We start from the raw sequence: 18,585 nt of genomic DNA on the forward strand, positions 1-18,585 counted from the left end.
TTAAGTACCATTTCCGTACTCACCATATCCTCCGTACTCAAAGGAACTCAATCTTTTTGCTGGTGGTCTTACTGAGTCATCATTCGTTGCTGCCAGCGGCCCCACGCCAATTCTGGAGAGCGCGACTTCAGCGCTGGTGTTCTCTAAGTTTATATCATTGACAATAGTACCCGTCTGCTTTGCCAGCTGAGTGACTTTCATCATGAGCTCCACTTCCTCTCTGTTCTGTGTGTCCACTTGATTCTGTAGATGTGATATATACTCCACAGCCTGAGTCAGGATTTGACCCTTGTTGGGCTTACCATCCTTGGTTCCTGTACCCTTGGCCTTGCTGGATAGACCCGAAGCACCTGGAGTAGACTCACTCAACGTGTCATTGCTGCCAGAGTTGCCGTAATAGTCCCTGAAGAAGTCTTTGGGGATGATACTCAATAGTTCCTGGATACGGTCGTTAATTTTGTCTCTACGCTTGCGATCGTTCTTGAAATTGGCACCACAAGATCCAGTGTCAGTGCCAGCTGGAATGCTACTCATGTTTGCTGGCTTGCGTTCTTTCTTTGTTCCCTATGTGATGTCTGTTGTGTGTGTGGAGGAACTCATTTCTGTTCTTTTACTCAAAATTTTCGGTGGCGCCTTTTTCCGTTTCTAGTAACAAATGATTATACTTCTATAATATAAGATGACACGATACTACATATGCTAAATGATCTAGGGGTTATCACCGTCATCGTCGTGGCCTTTGAAGGCGATGACAGTGCATTCTTTCTCATATCCTGGTATTTGTATGTAGTCCACGCCATGGGATTCTAGCTTATTCAAGCTTGTATTGTTCTTAACAAATGTATCAGGCTCCATGACCCCCACGAAGACGGTGCCAATGGCCCCGTGAGTGGCCAAGATCCTATCGCAACAGGGTAGATTGCCACTCAATCTGAAAGAGCACGGTTCCATGGTTGTGTAGAGTACGGTTCCCCTAGGGACTATGGTTGGGCAGTCTGGGTGCAATTGTGAGTACTTCATCAGGGCACACTGCTCTGCATGAGTGTTCCCAGGTAGCTCTCTTGAATATCCTGTAGAAAGCACTTGATTGCCATGGACAAGAACAGCACCTACACTGAAGGCAGTCTTTGTTGGCCCACATTTGTCAGCCTCCTTGACGGCCATTTCCATGTATTTGCGGTGCGGTTCTATGGCCCATTCTGGAAATCTTGTCTTGTAACTCCAGAGAGGTTTCTGCGTATCTGGGTCCCTCTCCAAGGACTCGTACCGAAAGGCATGCAGCCAGAGATCCAGGTCATTGGTACCAGGATTTGCGTACATTTCAGCCTCGCATTCTTCACATTGACGACCAAGCAAATACTCTCCTTCGCTATGAGGATGAATCCAGCTCTCGGCAGGCTTGGTCTTTCCAATAGCGTCTAGTTTCAAAACGATGTCGTCATAGTTTTTGAGACCATTGCGACCCAATTCTGGGCCCCAGATATCTAGGTTCGAGTATATAGGATCATTAGCTATGGGAAAGCCTAAATACTGTAAGTGAACTCTTATTTGATGTGTTCTACCCGTCAATGGCTTACATTTCACGACACTTGTCTGTCCATCATAGCTGATTCTTTGGAAAACAGTCTTAGCATGCTTCGCATTCTCGTCACTCATTTCGCAAACAGCATTCAACGCAACTTTAGGATTAATAGATCTGACAGGCTTGTTCACTTCCATTATACCTATCGGGAACTCGCCCTTCACACGGGCTACATACTCTTTGGTGACCTCCCTCGCTTTCATTTGGTCTCCCATTTTGTCTGCACCTTGAGGAGTCTTCGCCAAAAACATTAATCCGCTCGTAGGTTTGTCCAGTCGATTACATGGATGCACCGAATATCCTAACTGTCTTTCAAGCATCTTTGTAATGGTATTGAATCTGTATCTACCTGTTGGATGTACAGGAATACTGCTGGGTTTGTCAATGACGAGAATATCCTTGTCTTCAAACACAATATCTATAGGCTTAGATGTGACTGGCGGTTCATGTCGATGTACTTTATGAGTGATCAAATCACCATCATGAATAATAGTATCAAGGTTTGCCGGTTCATCGTTTAAGTAGACTTTTCCTTCCGCAATGGTTTTTACATAATAACTTGGCTCACGGTCTCTGAATTCACTCACAAACACATCTATTAACTTACGATCCCTCCATCTCTCCTTGCAAAAAGTCTTGTAGGTGAAGAAATACGGTACTATCTTTCTCAAAGGTCCGTCAATTGCAACTTCATAATCCGGATCTACTTTTTTGGTCTTACGCCCATCAGTTTGGATAACTCTCAACCTAAATCCACTTGCATCTTTAACCTTGGAGTTAGTTTCAACCTTACTATTATTTCTGTTTGCATCCTTTCTGAGCCTCACTTCCTTCGCAGACTCAATTTCCTTATTCAATAAAATGTTGAATTCGTTGCTTGATTGACTTGTGGAGCCCTCCATTTTCACAATCAGACTTCCTAATACTGGTTGTTTTTTCAACGTCCTTCTCTTCTCTTCCTTTCTACCTCTCAGAATTTATTAGCTTTGCTCGTTTTTTTCATTTTTTCACAACTTACGTATTGAAATGATATAGAGTATAGAAAGGTATAGGAATAGAAATAAGAAAATAAGGAATAATGGTACAACTTCATGTTACCTGTGTCAAAAGTAAATGGAAAATTATAAATACATGGGCACAGGTTACTTTACAGGATTTTTAACAGTAAATATAATAATATAGATCCCAATATCCAATAATGTGCGTTTTTACTTATGAGCCAACCACAGTACCCAATGACTGCATCGCCAATTTCTCCCATTAGGCCGTAACTCCAGGCTAGATGGTACTCTTCTACATTTAGCGACAACGACTCCACCCCTCCTGTAGACCTTGGTAACGCTACAGTGAGATTAACAGGTTGATGATCACTGAATAATAGAGCATTGGATCTAGAGACAGAGCGGTACGTACTTTCTTGTTCTGATATTGGCGTAGAATATTCTTTGTATAGAATCCTATCGCACCATGATGGAATTCTTTTTGTGTTGTATTTTTCTTCCTCAAATAACTTGAACTTGTAAGTTGGTGGAAACTTTATCTCTAATTCTTGGAAACCCTTACATAATGGTTCACCCTCGCTTCTACGTAGCAGATTTAGCTCTTCGTAATTTTCTAATAAACGTCTCAATGTCGTCGCGGAAGAATAGTCAGTAGCAGGATCGTAAGCACTACCCACCCTGAAATTTAAATCGCCTAGAAAGAAAAAGTGTTCGCTTTTGGCAATCTCAGAATCGCATAGTTCACTCATGATTCGTTTGTAGTCATTTATTCTCTGGTTTCTATTGTTGACACCTTCATTTGCATTTAAATGTGCGCAAATATAAGTAAATCTTTCCCAGTTTTCATCTCCACTACGTGCCATTTTGAAGCTTATTAAAGTTCCGCCTTTCAAATTCGTATTAAACCAACCGCATTTGCCATTTCTCTTTATAATACTTCCTTTCACATTTAGCGCTTTATTGTTGTATAATACTATTATAGTGATGGCACCAAGGCTGTTCACCCCTAAACACGAGTACTGCTCATCCCCTTGGAGAGCCATCACCTTTTCATTTAAGCAATCAACTGCAGTGGTTGTAATTCCATCGATTAAGTCACGATTCACAGTAGGGAAAGAGCCTTGCCATATGGGAACTAGTTCTTGAAAGCCCAAAACATATACATCTTGCATTTCCAGTTGAGAGATGCCGTTATCATAAGGAAAGAGCAATTGCTTAACGATTGCTTTCGAATTTTCAACAGGAAACTCTTTACCGCAATTGAATGTGGTGACTGATACCTTCCATTTTCTTTTGTTCATTGGTTAAAACTATGTTGGGGTTTGGCCCCTTCCTTTCCTATCTGCTAGTATTTGCCCTTCAATTTTAAAAGTATTGTTTTCTTTTTCACGATGTAATGACAAATGGAAAAAGCTATTCTTCATATAGTATATAAGCATAGACATACATAGACACAAATATATATATGTATATGCTTATGTATTCATGTCTATCAATTAAGTAAAGTATATATATATTTTAGGCCTTTCTTGATTCAATAACAGCGCATGATGTAGATACAACCAAATCATGCAACTTGCGTGGTCCACTTGACGCTATAACTCCCTTAGTAGCCAATGTTCTACCGTTTCCGAAGTCTAGGGGGACATTTTGCATTGCATCTGTATGAATACCACCAGCTTCGTGGACAATAACGTTACCTGCGGCATGATCCCAGATCTTTTCCTGGTAAGAAAGCTTGATTGGTAAACGTAAGTATACGTCGGCTAAGCCCAAGGCCAACAAACAGTATTTGGCTTGAGAATCCAGGTGCAAAGATTGAGATATATTTAGCTTGTTTTTGATGGCGGTTTGTTCATCATGAGACGAGTGTCCCTTTTCTACCCCCTCCAAAGTAATCATGTCCTTGGTATCCTTCAAGTGTCTAACATGAATTTTGGTCCACGATTCAGCATCTGAAGATGGAGAGTAGAAGGCACCTGAACCTCTAACAGCACGGAAAATGTAACCAAATGATTCATGACCTTTCAAATCTTGAGCTCCATAAGAATTCAAAACCAAGTTTGGACACCCAATACAGCCAAGCTGGACAACACCATCTACGATTAATGCCAAACATACTGCGAACTGTTCACCTCTCAAAAACCCCTTGGTACCGTCAATAGGGTCCAAACACCAGAACCTTCCCTTTCTGCCACCTTCGTAGTTGCCGAAGTCGATGATTTGTCTGACATCTTCCAAAGACTTTAGTGGGAACTGATCACTGGTAAACTGAAAATCTTTTTTTTTATAAATCTTGTCGTAGATTTCATCATTAGCTTTTATTTCGTCTAAAATCCCTGAGACGAATGTATCGCTCAACCCAGATGATGATTCTTCACCTACCACATTATCGTTCGGGAAATTACTCTTGATGGCATTGATTATAATGGTCTGGGCAGCATAATCACCAGTAGTGACTGGTGAATTGTCACTCTTGGTGATAGTAGTGGAATCTCTATGAGAGATCACTTCAGATTGAATTCTTTTCGTCAATAGAGACGCCTTACGTACAGCTTGCGTTGCAATCAACAATTCCCTTTCAAATGCCATCCTGAAGTGTCACGATTGTTTAATTTGTTCTCTAAGTTTCTCCGTACTACTTATTGACAACTAAAATTAAATGTAAACGTTCTTTATATGTGTGGCATGGTTCTTTTCTTGCAAATTCAAAGCAAAAATTCACCACGTGATATTGCTAACTTAAGTCATCTGTGTATTTCAGTAAGAAATGTATTATGTAGACGGCTATGTAACTGACAAAATATGCTATAACTGAGTATTTTCATGCTCAGTGGTGATCTTAAACGCTCTTAAGGTGCCTCTTGACGCTACATAAAGGGTGGCATATCCCTTATGCTTCAAGTCTTCGCCGCCAGCTGTGTAAGTGTAATCTAGACCGCATATATCACCCATGGGAAAATATACATCGCACACACCGCAGTACGTGTTTGAGTTCTCTCCATCCACACCGTGAATACGCGCATCAAACAAGTTTCTATTGCACTTGCACTCTAGACTAGGGTTAACAGGGTCTTGGACTTCCCATCCAAGAATGTACTCTTGTCGAAACGAATAGATACCTCTGTACTCTGTTAATCTTAGTAACGAAATAAGACCCAGTTGTGAGGCTACAGCTATACAATTTAGTTCCTTGATGTGACACACAAAATTTATTCTGTTCAATGCCTGCAGTAAAGACTTCGAGGTACATGACACGACACCATCGAGAGGAAAAATCTCGTGAGGTGTCGCTGATATAATTATGAGCGGATACGCTTTCATCAGCACCAACCTATTTGCTGTGGTTAGGAAGAAAAAGTCATAATGCATTTCAGATAGTTGATACCCAAGGGGCGAATCTTCTGAGCCTGGCACAACTGACTCCAATAATCTTTTGACGTTTCTGACGTAATTATGAAACCCCCAAGAATTTTGTGAATCTGATTTCAGGTGAACACGCTGTTCAGTCTCCCTGTACCTGCGTTGGAAACTTGTCAAGTTGTTGGCAGATTCTTCATTTTCAGGGTCGCTGTTGACTCCATCATCCTCTGCCCAGTTCAGTTGAGCGCTACTACAAATCTCCGGGTTCCTTAAAACTGTGCTCAAATCCTTGCCAAAAAGTGTTCTCCAATCGGCTGCAGCATCAGTGTTGTACCATAGAAAATTGCCAGATTCAATAATCGGTAAGTGATTTACTGAACTTAGCGATTTAAATTCTTTCGAAGTTTGTAGTTGTCTTTGTTTATCCATTTTCAAATTTCGAATACTTCGATTAAACTCCCTAGACATCTCTTCAATATCGTTTTCTATATCTGTAAGCTTGTAAGTGAACGGCTCACAAGTTTTTCTGTCAGAAGCACTCTGATATTGTGACGATTTATTTCTTCCATTGGGTATTATAAGTTGTGGAAATGTGCTGATAATATCTCTGTACTTCGAAAATCCACGATCATTAGCTGGATAATTTTTGTAACCAAAATTATCCCAAAATGTCCATTGTTGTAAATGTTCACATGAAAGGATTTTTGTTACTCTATCATTCATATCACCTAAGTCACCAGCATGTAGAATAAGCGCAAATTCCTCTCTACTGTGTTCGTATTTTATTGAACCAGCTGTCGTATAGTCTCTATCGAATGAGGTAAATCTCAATAGCATAACTTCATCTGGTATTCCTTCTGAAGAAGTCAGCCGTAGGTCAGTTACAGGAACCTGAAATTGATTGAGTAATGTACCAATACCGAAATTTCCCGAGAGATAGGCGTTATCGCAGTAATATCCAAGCAAGAAATCATCTCGACAAATTGAATATAGCTTATTCTCCTTGAAACCTTCTTGATAGTTAAGATTTAGCGATTCAAAATTATCCACTTTTACAAAATCTTTATTTGTCAATGGTGTTATTGTCCACAGGTCCTCTCCAAAAAACTGGGTATCAAGGAAGTTCGTCAAAATCATGGAATCATACTCCTTCAATTTAATGGTAACGACGTTTCCAAATATAGAACAGTAACTTAATGCAATGTATCCATTAGAATCTTTTGAATTCGGAACAAAATTAACACAGGGAACGTTATGGGATGAAGGAAGATCTAAAGGGCGAATATATCTCCTTTCCTTCTTTATATCTTTATCGAATGCAAAGACTGTGACACCAGGCTTATTATGTCCCACAGCGATGTATATAATACCACTTATATCTATTACATCAACACTCCAACAGGATTCCTCTACTCTTAACACCATATATGGATCTACGTTTATGTATCTTTCTCGACTGTTATTTGTACCACCTAGCATATCTGAAGTAAATTTATTGAATATTTTGATAATTTTGTTGATTTCCCAAATATAAACAACTCCATTATCACCACACGTCAAGAGAAAATCTTGATGCATGAAGTTACAAATCTTCAAAAAGTTGATAGAGGATAGTTCTGGAATGCTGTTAAACTGTGTATCCTTGAATTTCACATGTGAGGAGTTATGTGAAGTTCTTGCGTCTCTGTCATCCGGTATTATCACAGGCAACAGAGCATGGCAAATTTCTAGTGACGAACCGTTCAATAGTACATCAAAATTATGGACTTCAATGCATTGGCCAGCAGCCAAGAAGGAATAACTCCCATATGTAACAAATAAGTTGTTCTTGAATTGCAAACCACCATACGCAAACCTATTCGTGTACTGAAAAGGTCCAAATTCTAGTGGTATCTCTTGTACGAGCAATTTCTCGTCTTGTGGTAACAGTAACTCAGCTGGATTTAAGAGCCTTGCTGGACCCCAGACAGGTTCTAAGTTTGAGAACGCAGATTTGATATCCTCCACGAATATTTTTTTGGATGAATGGGAAATGTTCGGAATTTTCCATGAGGAGTCATGTTTTTCTAAGTTGTGTAGTCGTTCCTTTATGAAGTCAACAGTCTTTGGGTGAAACCAGTTGTAACTTGAGTTCGACCATTTGAGTTGGTAGTATTTTCTTAATGTCACCATCTCGTTGGTTATATTCCAGCCGCCAGAAGCTAAAAATACTTCATAATCAAAACACTCTCTCGTCGATACAGTCCTTTGGATAATGGCACGAGACTTTAACCACTTCGTAAATGGGTCGTCAGTTTCATTGGGCAGCTGAGAGGGCATTATATTCAAAACCAAAGGTTCAAGTCTAGGAAGTACTAGTACTTCTTGATTGTGCTTTTGACCTTCATTACTATGGTACTTTTGGACTTATGTATGGTTTTTCAAGATTTTCCCTTGTTTTTTTTTTTCACTGAAAATCTAGATTGCATGTCTCTTAGCAATTAATAATGCTTGACATCAAAGAAACATACTTTTCAGTAAGAATGGCTAATTATAAATACAGGCGCCGTAAGCATATATCTACATAAAGTGGCAGGGCTAATACCTGACTTCGTAAGAACCTGACCTCGATATATATTTGATCCATTTTACAGCACGATGTTTGCTGTCTTTTCCGAAAATTGTGAAGTACCGCACGACCAATCCTGAGTTACTGAACATCATAACTTCGAAGTCCAGAGACATTGGAGGCCTTGTCCATTGTTGCAAATTCAACTGAGTAGTATCACTTGTGGATACGGTTACCGCACTTAAAGTGTTTTCCGTCAATCCATTGTACTTGTTGAATCTCCACATCATTGCGTTCTCCTCGGGCACGAACTTACAATGACCATTAGAAACACTTATTTTACAATCTACAGTGCTTGGTGGAACAGGTATATGTAATGTTACATCCTTGGCGGAAAGCTTCCCCGGGAATAACGACTTCAATGTTATCCTGTAATCGATCTCATTATCTCTTGTGGAATGTGTAACAATAGGTGTGATCTTGAACGGCAGGTTTATGTTGTCCCGTACATGATATTTCATTAATTCCATCGAACCATCTGGTGGGACGAACTCAATAGTATGGTTTTTATTAAACTTGTCAAGTGACACACATTCGTGGAATTTACAATCCTCTAATAAAACACTGCCAGCAGCAGCTTTGTGAATAAAGTTCTTGCTTTCAAAATTGCCACGGGAATGATGCTGCTGCTGCGCTAACCATTTCTTCTCGTCCTCGGATTGCATCCCTAAAGAATCATTCAGTCCGAATCTGCAAATTGGAGTCCCGCTCAGATGTGTCGTAATGTCTATGGTCCCATCGACATAAGACTTCAAGATAGAGCCATCTCTAGAAACCAGAATATTCATCCTCTCATTGACATACAGAAACACTTCGTCCTTCTTGTGCGTTATCCCTTTGGGCCTCCAAGTGATCTTATTGCCATCGTAGAAATCAGAAGCCGAATCTCCTTGACCTAGGAAACTACTGCTGCTTTTCTTCAAAAATTTGGGAAAATGCAATTCTCCACTGACAGAACTGGGAGAAGATGAGGAAGACAACATATCATTTCCATCGGGACTATCCAATAACCCGCCCGTGTTTCTCACGGGTTTCACAGACATCTGTGCTATTACAGAATTCAATTCAGTGTCAATGGGTATCCCATTCCCTCCCAGCATTATATCCAGCATCTCATGCACGATCATGAATTCTTCTTTCAAGGCCTCCTCTCTATCCAGTCGATATGCATTCATTACGAAATCAAGCTTGTATAAAAACTCCCAGATCGCCGCACTGTTGGCGTTGCTTCTCGTAATTGTTACTAACCATAAATTGTCACCATGTCTCGACCGGATGTGATGGAAAGTCGTAGATCCCAACGTCAGCACAGGCGATCTGACATCCAGGTTGTTAATAACTTGCACTCGGAAGATATCGGATATAGACCGCTTCAACGAGTTCTTGAAGAACTTGTTCAAAACAAGCTCACCTCTCGACGAGTATATCAGCACCCCACTAATCATTGCTCACCATAACTCTCTGTGATTCTTTCTTCAAGGGCCTGCTAAGGATATCTATACCTTACCTTTATGTTCTCCTATAGTCTTCAATAAAAGAAACGATGGCTGTTACCCTTCGATTACAATTGAAAAAATTTTCTAGCAAATAAATGGCTGCGATTAAATGAAGGCTAGATGAGATGAGAGTAGATTGGTGGAATTAATAACTTGATTGGAGGCTGCTACGAGGCTAGGAACGTAGTCTATATGTCTATGAGTAATATTGTTGTCTTTGGAGGGGATTCGCACCCCGAGTTAGTCACTAAGATCTGCGAGAATTTGGACATTCATCCTTCACAGGTAGAATTAGGGAAGTTTTCTAATGGGGAAACGAGCATTGCGCTACGTGAGTCTGTTCGTGAAAAGGACGTGTACATTATCCAGAGTGGGTGCGGCCAAGTGAACGACACGTTCATGCAGTTGCTGATCTTGATCAGTGCCTGTAAGTCAGCTTCTGCCTCGAGGGTTACAGCTGTGATGCCATATCTCTGCTACTCGAGACAGCCGGATATCCCATATACTGCCAAGGGTGCACCCATCATCTCAAAGCCCAAGGAAAATTACACTTTTGAATCTCATCCTGGCACCCCTGTGTCATCTTCATTAATGACGCAAAGACCGGGTGCTGAAAGCTCGCTGAAGAGTTTGGATAGTGCCATACGATCCACGATCAATTTAGAAAATCCTCAACCTATCAGAACGCCAAACAACATTGCGACGGCAAATAATAATTTCGATATCAAGAAGACGCTTTCTTTTTCAAGAATCCCCATGATTCCCGGTGGAAAGTTGCAAAATACGAGCAATAGCACGGACGCTGGTGAATTATTCAACGCACAAAATGCCGGTTATAAGTTGTGGGTAGTACAAGCCGGTACTCTGATTGCTCATTTATTGAGCGCTGCAGGAGCAGACCACGTGATCACAATGGATTTGCACGACCCACAATTTCCTGGGTTCTTCGATATTCCAGTCGATAATCTTTACTGTAAGCCTATTGCTCAAAACTATATCCAACATCGTATTCCAGACTATCAGGATGCTGTGATTGTTTCGCCAGACGCCGGTGGTGCCAAAAGAGCTACAGCTATTGCAGACGCTCTAGAGTTGTCCTTTGCTTTAATTCATAAAGAAAGAAGGTCACAGTTATTAAAGGGTCCTCCAGATGCCACATTGACTTCTGGTGGTTCACTGCCTGTATCTCCAAGACCATTAGTGACTACTTTGGTATCCTCGCAGAACATGACCACTTCAGGTGCCGCTGCAGTTGCAGCTCTTGAAATGAAGAAAACAACTTCAGCCTCTTCTACTTCGTCTCAATCTTCTAATTCGTCCAAGTTCGTTCAGACCACCATGCTTGTTGGTGATGTTAGAAACAAGGTTTGCATTATAGTGGATGATTTGGTGGATACTTCATACACAATCACCAGAGCTGCGAAATTATTGAAGGATCAAGGATCTACCAAAGTTTACGCTTTAATCACGCACGGTATCTTTTCCGGTGATGCGCTAGAAAGGATCGGTCAAAGTAGTATAGACAAACTGATAATTTCCAATACAGTTCCTCAGGATAGAACGTTACAATACCTAGGTAAGGATAGAGTGGATGTTATTGACGTTTCTTGCATAATTGGTGAAGCTATCAGAAGAATCCATAACGGTGAGTCCATTTCAATGTTGTTTGAACACGGTTGGTAGTGGCGTTAATGTGTTATATTCTTTATCGATAAAATAGGAAAAAGTGTATATATAGTTCATATATAAAATTTCTACATTTTCTTTTGTTTAGTATGTGTATTGAAACATTTTATTTATAGGTTAGAGAAACAAAAAAAAAAGGTAACTTCTTCATGTAAAACTGTTGGAAAATTTTAAACACCCCTTCCCACTTGTAAACTCATGCATGTAGGTGTAGTAACGATGATTTATAGTCGATTTTTCTATTATATCTGCTTTATCTTTTCATAGTTGACGAAGAGCCATTTCCTTCATAATTGGAGGTTCTTGAAAACGAGTCTGAGAAATTTGTACGATCATTGTTAGTGTTTTCGTTCTTGAATTTCTTTCTAATACTGGAAAATAAACTCGTATTCGAACTTGAACTTTCCCTATCGTCAGTTTGGTTTGAGTTGTCTTGATTGGCATTTTCGTTGCCATATTCGCTTTTGGATTCATCCCAATCCTTTGCAGGGCCAATGATTGTCTTAGGAACACCTTTGACTGTAATCACAGATTCAACAATACCATTCTTGGTGTTTTGGTAAGAGGACGAAATTGTGACGTTTTGGTTTTCATTGAGATGGTCTGTGCCAGAATTAGGAATTGATATGCTATCAGGGCTATTTCTTGTGGTGTTTGTAGAGGTAGTGACTTGAGTCGGCTGACCAGACCGCTGAGTATGGAGCATAGCTTGGCGCGATAACTCTGCGTGATCATTTAATAGTTGGTGTTCTTCAGTAGAGAGTGACTTATCGCTCGAGTGGGGTGCTGGAGACGGTTCTTTGCCAGAAGGAGAAGAGTGAGTAGTGATAATCTTTGGGACATTAGCAGGCTTTTTAATAGTGACAAAGGATTTATTTATATTCAATGGGTTCGATGCTAGGTTGGAAGGTATGATAGCGCTATGTTCTGTAGATTGTGGGGTTGGGGATGAAAGAGCCAATCTTGAAGTGACATTCGGAGTCGGATTGGACCTGTCGTTACCATCATTGGATTTTCTCCAATTCCAAGTTTTATTGTTTGAAGCTTGTTGTTGGTGCTCGGATGGGTGATTGGAAGTGGATGGAGATAAGAGTGGAGACAATTCATCGGTTTGATCCGCAGTTCGGTGCTCCTTGTGCGAGCTGGTGTACAAATGATGCAAGTAGGAAGTAATATGCCTTTTACTCAAGGGCCCCGGTTGTTGCCTCATAATATGTTGATGCATGTCGACAAAGACGTCAGATTCGTCTACAATTTCTTCACCAATCAATTCTTCAATGACATCTTCCAAAGTTAAGACACCAATAGCGCCATGGGAGGAGCCTGGCTCTTTGCTCACAACACACATGTGTGATTTTCCTTCTTGGAAATAATTCAGAATATTCAAACAAGATGTGTTTGGGGAAGTTTCCGGTAACGTGGCTAAAGGAAAGTGCGAAACTGGGAGGCAATCATCAGGATCGTAGGAGATAAGCACCCTGACAAGTAACATTCCAATGAAATTGTTCGGTTCATTGGGCAAAAAAATGGGTATTCTGGAAAACCCCGAATTGAAGATCTTTTCGACTGTTTTATCGTCTAGGATGGTGTCAGCACTCATTGTAAAGACATTTTCAATTGGAGTCATGATTTCCTCCACCCTTTTTGCCTTCAGATCCAAAACAGCAGAGATGATGGTGACTTCGTCCTTCGTCAACCTTTCGACACCCATGGTCCTATGCAGTGTGACCAAAGTTTTCAGACCGGACTTCTTGTATATGGTGCCATGGTCTTCACCTAGCATATAATCCAGTAGAGTGGCAATCGGATACGCAACAGGGTACATCAGGTACATCAGCACAAGAACAAAAGGGCAAAAGAATGCCCCAACCTGCAACCCGTATTTAACACAGACACTTTGCGGTATGATTTCACCGAAAATCACAATCAGGATAGTTGATGAGACCACGGCTTGCCAGCCGCCCCCAAGACACCTATCCAAGACAATAGGCAGCGTTTCGTTGGTTATAACATTGGAGAGAAGCAGTGTGACCAGAACCCAATGTTTACCCTTAGATATCAAGTCAAGCACTCGCTTGGCCAGCTTCTTTTCAGAACTTGAGCCTGAAGTACTAATCACTTTCAGGTAAACCTCATCTTGACCCATCAGCCCGAGAGTCAACCCTGCAAACACACCACCTAGCAGCACCAGGATGATGGAAATAATGTAGTACGTGGTGACGCCTGCCTCGTCACCTACACCGTGGCCGGACTCGCCAACGTCCCTAGAATAGAGTCCGTGCGATCCGGATATCAACGGCAGCGAGTATATTTTCGGAATAGTGAAGATATGGTACAAGAACATGTATAACCAATGAGAGGCCCCAGATCGTGATCTCGACCTTAGCGACAACAACGACATATTTCTTAAACTAGTTCGCGTTCGGTCCGAATAGCAGTAACACCAGCAATCCAGAAGCAGCGGCAGCAAGTAATAGCAGTAAGAATATTAACTCTTTTCCTATTATGTAATGTGCAACAACCACGATCGGGAAGACATATGTGCAATTACCAAGGTCCCCTTTTTTCCCACTTGAAAATTCAATACTGATGAAATAAACCCGAAAAATGAAAAAAAATAAAGAGAAAAGAGAAAGCACAAGCCCTACTCCTGAATCCGTCTTTAAGACAGTACCCTATCAAAATAAAACACCTAGCCCTAGGTTTTGCAATCACTCGGAACGTCTGAAAACTCCGATTATTTTATCGGAACATCCGAGCACCCGCGCCTTCCTCAACCCAGTCACCGCTTTAGGAACCGTGTGCGATGAGCTAATCCTGAGCCATCACCCACCCCCACCCGATGATGACAGCAATTCGGGAGGGCGAAAAAATAAAAACTGGAGCAAGAAATTAACATCACCATCACCATCACCATCGTATCGCCATAGCCTCTAGTCATAGCCATCATGCAAGCGTGTATCTTTTAGGATTCAGTCATCATTGCTGAGTTTCGTTCCCCTTCACATGATGAGGGAGGTTGAGTATGCTCGAAACAATGAGAGGATGATAGTTTTTTACTATTGTTATATTACGCTTTTTGCGCCTGAGTGCCGATGGTTTGCTGAGGGGAAGAGGGTTTAGCTTGCGGACCTATTGTCATTGTTATTCCGATTAATGTATTGTTCAGTTCTCCTCTACTTTATGATTCTAGTACTATAATTTTTTTTTTTGGTTTACTTTTTCTTCTTGCCTTTTTTTCTTGTTACTTTTTTTTTTCTTACTTTTTTTTTCTTCCACTAAGCTTTTTTCTTGGATTTATCCTTGGGTTCTTCTTTCTACTCCTTTAGAATTTTTTTTTATATATTAATTTTTAAGTTTACGTATTTTAGTAGATTCAATTCTCTTTCCTTTTCCTTTTCCTTCGGTCCCCTTCCTTATCAATGCTTGCTGTCAGAAGATTAACAAGGTATACATTTCTCAAGCGAACGCATCCGGTGTTATATACTCGTCGTGCATATAGAATTTTGCCTTTAAGATCCGCTTCCCTTAGAAGATCATCGTTACGAATACAACTGCACTCAAAGATGACAGCTCATACCGATGAGAAACAGCACAAGCATTGCCATGAGGACCATTTTATCAGAAGATCGGACTCTGCCGTGTCGATTGTACATTTAAAACGTGCACCTTTCAAAGTCACAGTGATCGGTTCTGGTAACTGGGGTACCACTATTGCTAAGGTGATTGCAGAAAACACAGAATTGCATCCTCACATTTTCGAATCGGAGGTGAGAATGTGGGTGTTTGATGAGAAGATTGGTGACGAAAATCTGACGGATATCATAAATACAAGACACCAAAATGTCAAGTACCTACCAAAGATTGATCTGCCCCATAACTTAGTAGCCGATCCTGATCTTTTGCATTCCATCAAGGGTGCCGATATCCTTGTTTTCAACATTCCTCATCAGTTTTTGCCAAATATAGTCAAGCAGTTGCAAGGCCACGTGGCACCTCATGTAAGAGCCATCTCATGTCTAAAGGGTTTCGAACTAGGTTCCAAGGGTGTCCAGTTGTTATCCTCGTACGTCACTGACGAGTTAGGAATTCAGTGTGGGGCTCTATCCGGTGCCAACTTAGCACCAGAAGTGGCTAAGGAGCATTGGTCTGAAACTACGGTGGCTTACCAATTACCAAAGGACTACCAAGGAGATGGGAAAGATGTAGATCATAAGATTTTGAAACTACTATTCCACAGACCTTATTTCCACGTTAACGTCATCGACGATGTCGCTGGTATATCCATTGCAGGTGCTTTGAAGAACGTTGTGGCACTTGCATGTGGTTTTGTAGAAGGTATGGGATGGGGTAACAATGCCTCTGCTGCCATCCAAAGACTAGGTTTGGGTGAAATCATCAAGTTTGGTAGAATGTTCTTCCCGGAATCCAAAGTCGAAACCTACTATCAAGAATCAGCCGGTGTTGCAGATCTAATCACCACGTGTTCAGGTGGTAGAAACGTCAAGGTTGCCACATACATGGCCAAAACCGGTAAGTCTGCCTTGGAAGCAGAAAAGGAACTACTAAACGGTCAATCTGCCCAAGGCATAATCACATGTAGAGAAGTTCATGAATGGCTCCAAACATGCGAATTAACCCAAGAATACCCACTGTTCGAGGCAGTGTACCAGATAATCTACAACAACCTCCGGATGGAAGACCTACCGGAAATGATTGAAGAACTGGACATCGATGACGAATAGACACTCGCCCCTCTTTGATCTTTTTTTTTTCCTCCTCATTTTATCATTATAAACAAACTCTACTACTACTACTAATAGTACTACTATGATTTTCTATTCTCTTTCTCTTTAAGTATCTATCATTTACCGATAATTTCTATATAAACACGACTACTTCTCTACACGCCATTATCGTTTACATATTATTACACTACTAAAGAAAGATACGACACACTGCACCATAAAACAATAAAACATCCTCCTTTAGCCTTTCTGTTATCTACACAACCCTCAGTAGCATTCTCTCGAACTTCTTCACTGCGCTCATTTTCCACATGGGCCCAGCTATCGAGATAAGCGAAGTCAGGCCAGTCACTACAAACGATAGGCATAGAATTTCACACTTTTTTCGTGACTCATGCACTTTTTACCCGTGGTTTTCCGCGGTCGCAACCTATTTCCATTAACGGTGCCGTATGCAAGAGTCATTTAAAGGCAGGAGAGAGAGATTACTCATCTTCATTGGATCAAATTGATGACTGCGCAGCATTAGATAGTGTAATCTAGGCAGTTGCGAGACCCAAATTGGGGCTGCGCCCATTGGTATATTAATGGGCATACAATTGTAGTCTCCTGTTCTTGTTTTTGTTCTTGTTCCGTTTTGGTTTTCTCCATACTTTGGATCTTATCTGTCGGTATTGCATCATTAAAAACATTGTTCTAATATACACGCACACAAGAAAATACACATACTTGCATAAATAAAATGTCTAAGGGAAAAGTTTGTTTGGCTTACTCTGGGGGTTTAGACACCTCCGTCATTCTGGCTTGGTTGCTGGACCAAGGTTACGAGGTTGTGGCTTTCATGGCTAACGTTGGTCAAGAAGAAGATTTTGACGCCGCTAAAGAAAAGGCTTTGAAGATTGGTGCCTGTAAGTTTGTTTGCGTTGACTGTCGTGAAGATTTTGTCAAGGACATTCTATTCCCAGCTGTACAGGTTAACGCTGTATACGAAGACGTCTACCTATTGGGTACCTCATTGGCCAGACCAGTTATCGCCAAGGCTCAAATTGACGTCGCTAAACAAGAGGGCTGTTTTGCGGTGTCTCACGGCTGTACCGGTAAAGGTAACGATCAAATCAGATTCGAATTATCCTTCTACGCTTTGAAGCCAGATGTTAAATGTATCACACCATGGAGAATGCCTGAATTTTTTGAAAGATTTGCTGGTAGAAAGGACTTGTTAGACTATGCGGCACAAAAGGGTATTCCAGTTGCTCAAACCAAGTCCAAGCCATGGTCTACCGACGAAAACCAAGCTCATATCTCTTATGAAGCTGGTATTTTGGAAGACCCAGATACTACCCCACCAAAGGACATGTGGAAACTGATCGTAGACCCAATGGATGCTCCAGACCAACCACAAGATTTGTCCATTGATTTCGAACGTGGTCTCCCAGCTAAATTGACCTACACCGATAACAAGACTTCCAAGGAGGTTTCTGTTACCAAGCCTTTGGACGTTTTCTTGGCCGCATCCAATTTGGCAAGAGCCAATGGTGTTGGTAGAATCGATATTGTAGAAGATCGTTACATTAACTTGAAATCCAGAGGTTGTTACGAACAAGCTCCATTGACCGTTTTGAGAAAAGCTCATGTTGACCTGGAAGGTTTGACGCTAGATAAGGAAGTCCGCCAATTGAGGGACTCATTCGTTACACCAAACTACTCAAGATTGATATATAACGGTTCCTACTTCACCCCAGAATGTGAGTACATCAGATCCATGATCCAACCTTCCCAAAATAGTGTCAATGGTACTGTCAGAGTTAGATTATATAAAGGTAACGTCATCATTCTGGGTAGATCCACAAAGACTGAGAAGTTATACGACCCAACAGAATCATCTATGGATGAATTGACCGGTTTCTTACCTACTGACACCACTGGTTTCATCGCCATCCAAGCTATCAGAATTAAAAAATACGGGGAATCCAAAAAAAGCAAAGGTGAAGAATTGACTTTGTAAGTTAGACAATCTACTGCCTCAAAATAAATAACATTATTCTCCTACTCGTATTCATACACTCTTTTAGTGTAATTACATATGTAGACATGTGTGCTC

At 41.0% G+C, this 18,585-nt stretch overlaps 10 protein-coding genes across 10 annotated transcripts; 3 read left to right on the plus strand and 7 right to left on the minus strand.

Moving 5' to 3' along the window:
• Positions 1 to 534, minus strand: RTG1 (Rtg1p; the record flags this gene model as incomplete). Its single annotated transcript, XM_056225570.1, has 1 exon — positions 1 to 534. One exon carries the CDS (start codon positions 532 to 534, stop codon positions 1 to 3), a length of 534 nt encoding a protein of 177 aa, XP_056079376.1.
• A 174-nt stretch (positions 535 to 708) lies between these two features.
• On the minus strand, positions 709 to 2,484 carry RIB2 (bifunctional DRAP deaminase/tRNA pseudouridine synthase RIB2; the record flags this gene model as incomplete). The annotated part of the gene is made up of 1 exon (XM_056225571.1): positions 709 to 2,484. The coding sequence occupies one exon, from the start codon at positions 2,482 to 2,484 to the stop codon at positions 709 to 711; it is 1,776 nt and encodes a 591-aa protein (XP_056079377.1).
• A 245-nt stretch (positions 2,485 to 2,729) lies between these two features.
• On the minus strand, positions 2,730 to 3,884 carry INP54 (phosphoinositide 5-phosphatase INP54; the record flags this gene model as incomplete). The annotated part of the gene is made up of 1 exon (XM_056225572.1): positions 2,730 to 3,884. One exon carries the CDS (start codon positions 3,882 to 3,884, stop codon positions 2,730 to 2,732), a length of 1,155 nt encoding a protein of 384 aa, XP_056079378.1.
• A 217-nt stretch (positions 3,885 to 4,101) lies between these two features.
• MET22 (3'(2'),5'-bisphosphate nucleotidase) lies at positions 4,102 to 5,175 on the minus strand (the record flags this gene model as incomplete). Its single annotated transcript, XM_056225573.1, has 1 exon — positions 4,102 to 5,175. One exon carries the CDS (start codon positions 5,173 to 5,175, stop codon positions 4,102 to 4,104), a length of 1,074 nt encoding a protein of 357 aa, XP_056079379.1.
• A 216-nt stretch (positions 5,176 to 5,391) lies between these two features.
• Positions 5,392 to 8,265, minus strand: CRT10 (Crt10p; the record flags this gene model as incomplete). The annotated part of the gene is made up of 1 exon (XM_056225575.1): positions 5,392 to 8,265. One exon carries the CDS (start codon positions 8,263 to 8,265, stop codon positions 5,392 to 5,394), a length of 2,874 nt encoding a protein of 957 aa, XP_056079380.1.
• Positions 8,266 to 8,523: 258 nt separating this feature from the next.
• On the minus strand, positions 8,524 to 9,999 carry APM4 (Apm4p; the record flags this gene model as incomplete). The annotated part of the gene is made up of 1 exon (XM_056225576.1): positions 8,524 to 9,999. The coding sequence occupies one exon, from the start codon at positions 9,997 to 9,999 to the stop codon at positions 8,524 to 8,526; it is 1,476 nt and encodes a 491-aa protein (XP_056079381.1).
• Positions 10,000 to 10,242: 243 nt separating this feature from the next.
• On the plus strand, positions 10,243 to 11,733 carry PRS5 (ribose phosphate diphosphokinase subunit PRS5; the record flags this gene model as incomplete). The annotated part of the gene is made up of 1 exon (XM_056225577.1): positions 10,243 to 11,733. The coding sequence occupies one exon, from the start codon at positions 10,243 to 10,245 to the stop codon at positions 11,731 to 11,733; it is 1,491 nt and encodes a 496-aa protein (XP_056079382.1).
• A 256-nt stretch (positions 11,734 to 11,989) lies between these two features.
• On the minus strand, positions 11,990 to 14,137 carry MAM3 (Mam3p; the record flags this gene model as incomplete). The annotated part of the gene is made up of 1 exon (XM_056225578.1): positions 11,990 to 14,137. The coding sequence occupies one exon, from the start codon at positions 14,135 to 14,137 to the stop codon at positions 11,990 to 11,992; it is 2,148 nt and encodes a 715-aa protein (XP_056079383.1).
• Positions 14,138 to 15,158: 1,021 nt separating this feature from the next.
• On the plus strand, positions 15,159 to 16,481 carry GPD2 (glycerol-3-phosphate dehydrogenase (NAD(+)) GPD2; the record flags this gene model as incomplete). Its single annotated transcript, XM_056225579.1, has 1 exon — positions 15,159 to 16,481. The coding sequence occupies one exon, from the start codon at positions 15,159 to 15,161 to the stop codon at positions 16,479 to 16,481; it is 1,323 nt and encodes a 440-aa protein (XP_056079384.1).
• A 745-nt stretch (positions 16,482 to 17,226) lies between these two features.
• On the plus strand, positions 17,227 to 18,489 carry ARG1 (argininosuccinate synthase; the record flags this gene model as incomplete). Its single annotated transcript, XM_056225580.1, has 1 exon — positions 17,227 to 18,489. The coding sequence occupies one exon, from the start codon at positions 17,227 to 17,229 to the stop codon at positions 18,487 to 18,489; it is 1,263 nt and encodes a 420-aa protein (XP_056079385.1).
• Between the last annotated feature and the right edge of the window lie 96 nt (positions 18,490 to 18,585).

Source organism: Saccharomyces mikatae (genome assembly GCF_947241705.1).
Source record: "Saccharomyces mikatae IFO 1815 strain IFO1815 genome assembly, chromosome: 15".
NCBI lineage: Eukaryota > Fungi > Ascomycota > Saccharomycetes > Saccharomycetales > Saccharomycetaceae > Saccharomyces > Saccharomyces mikatae.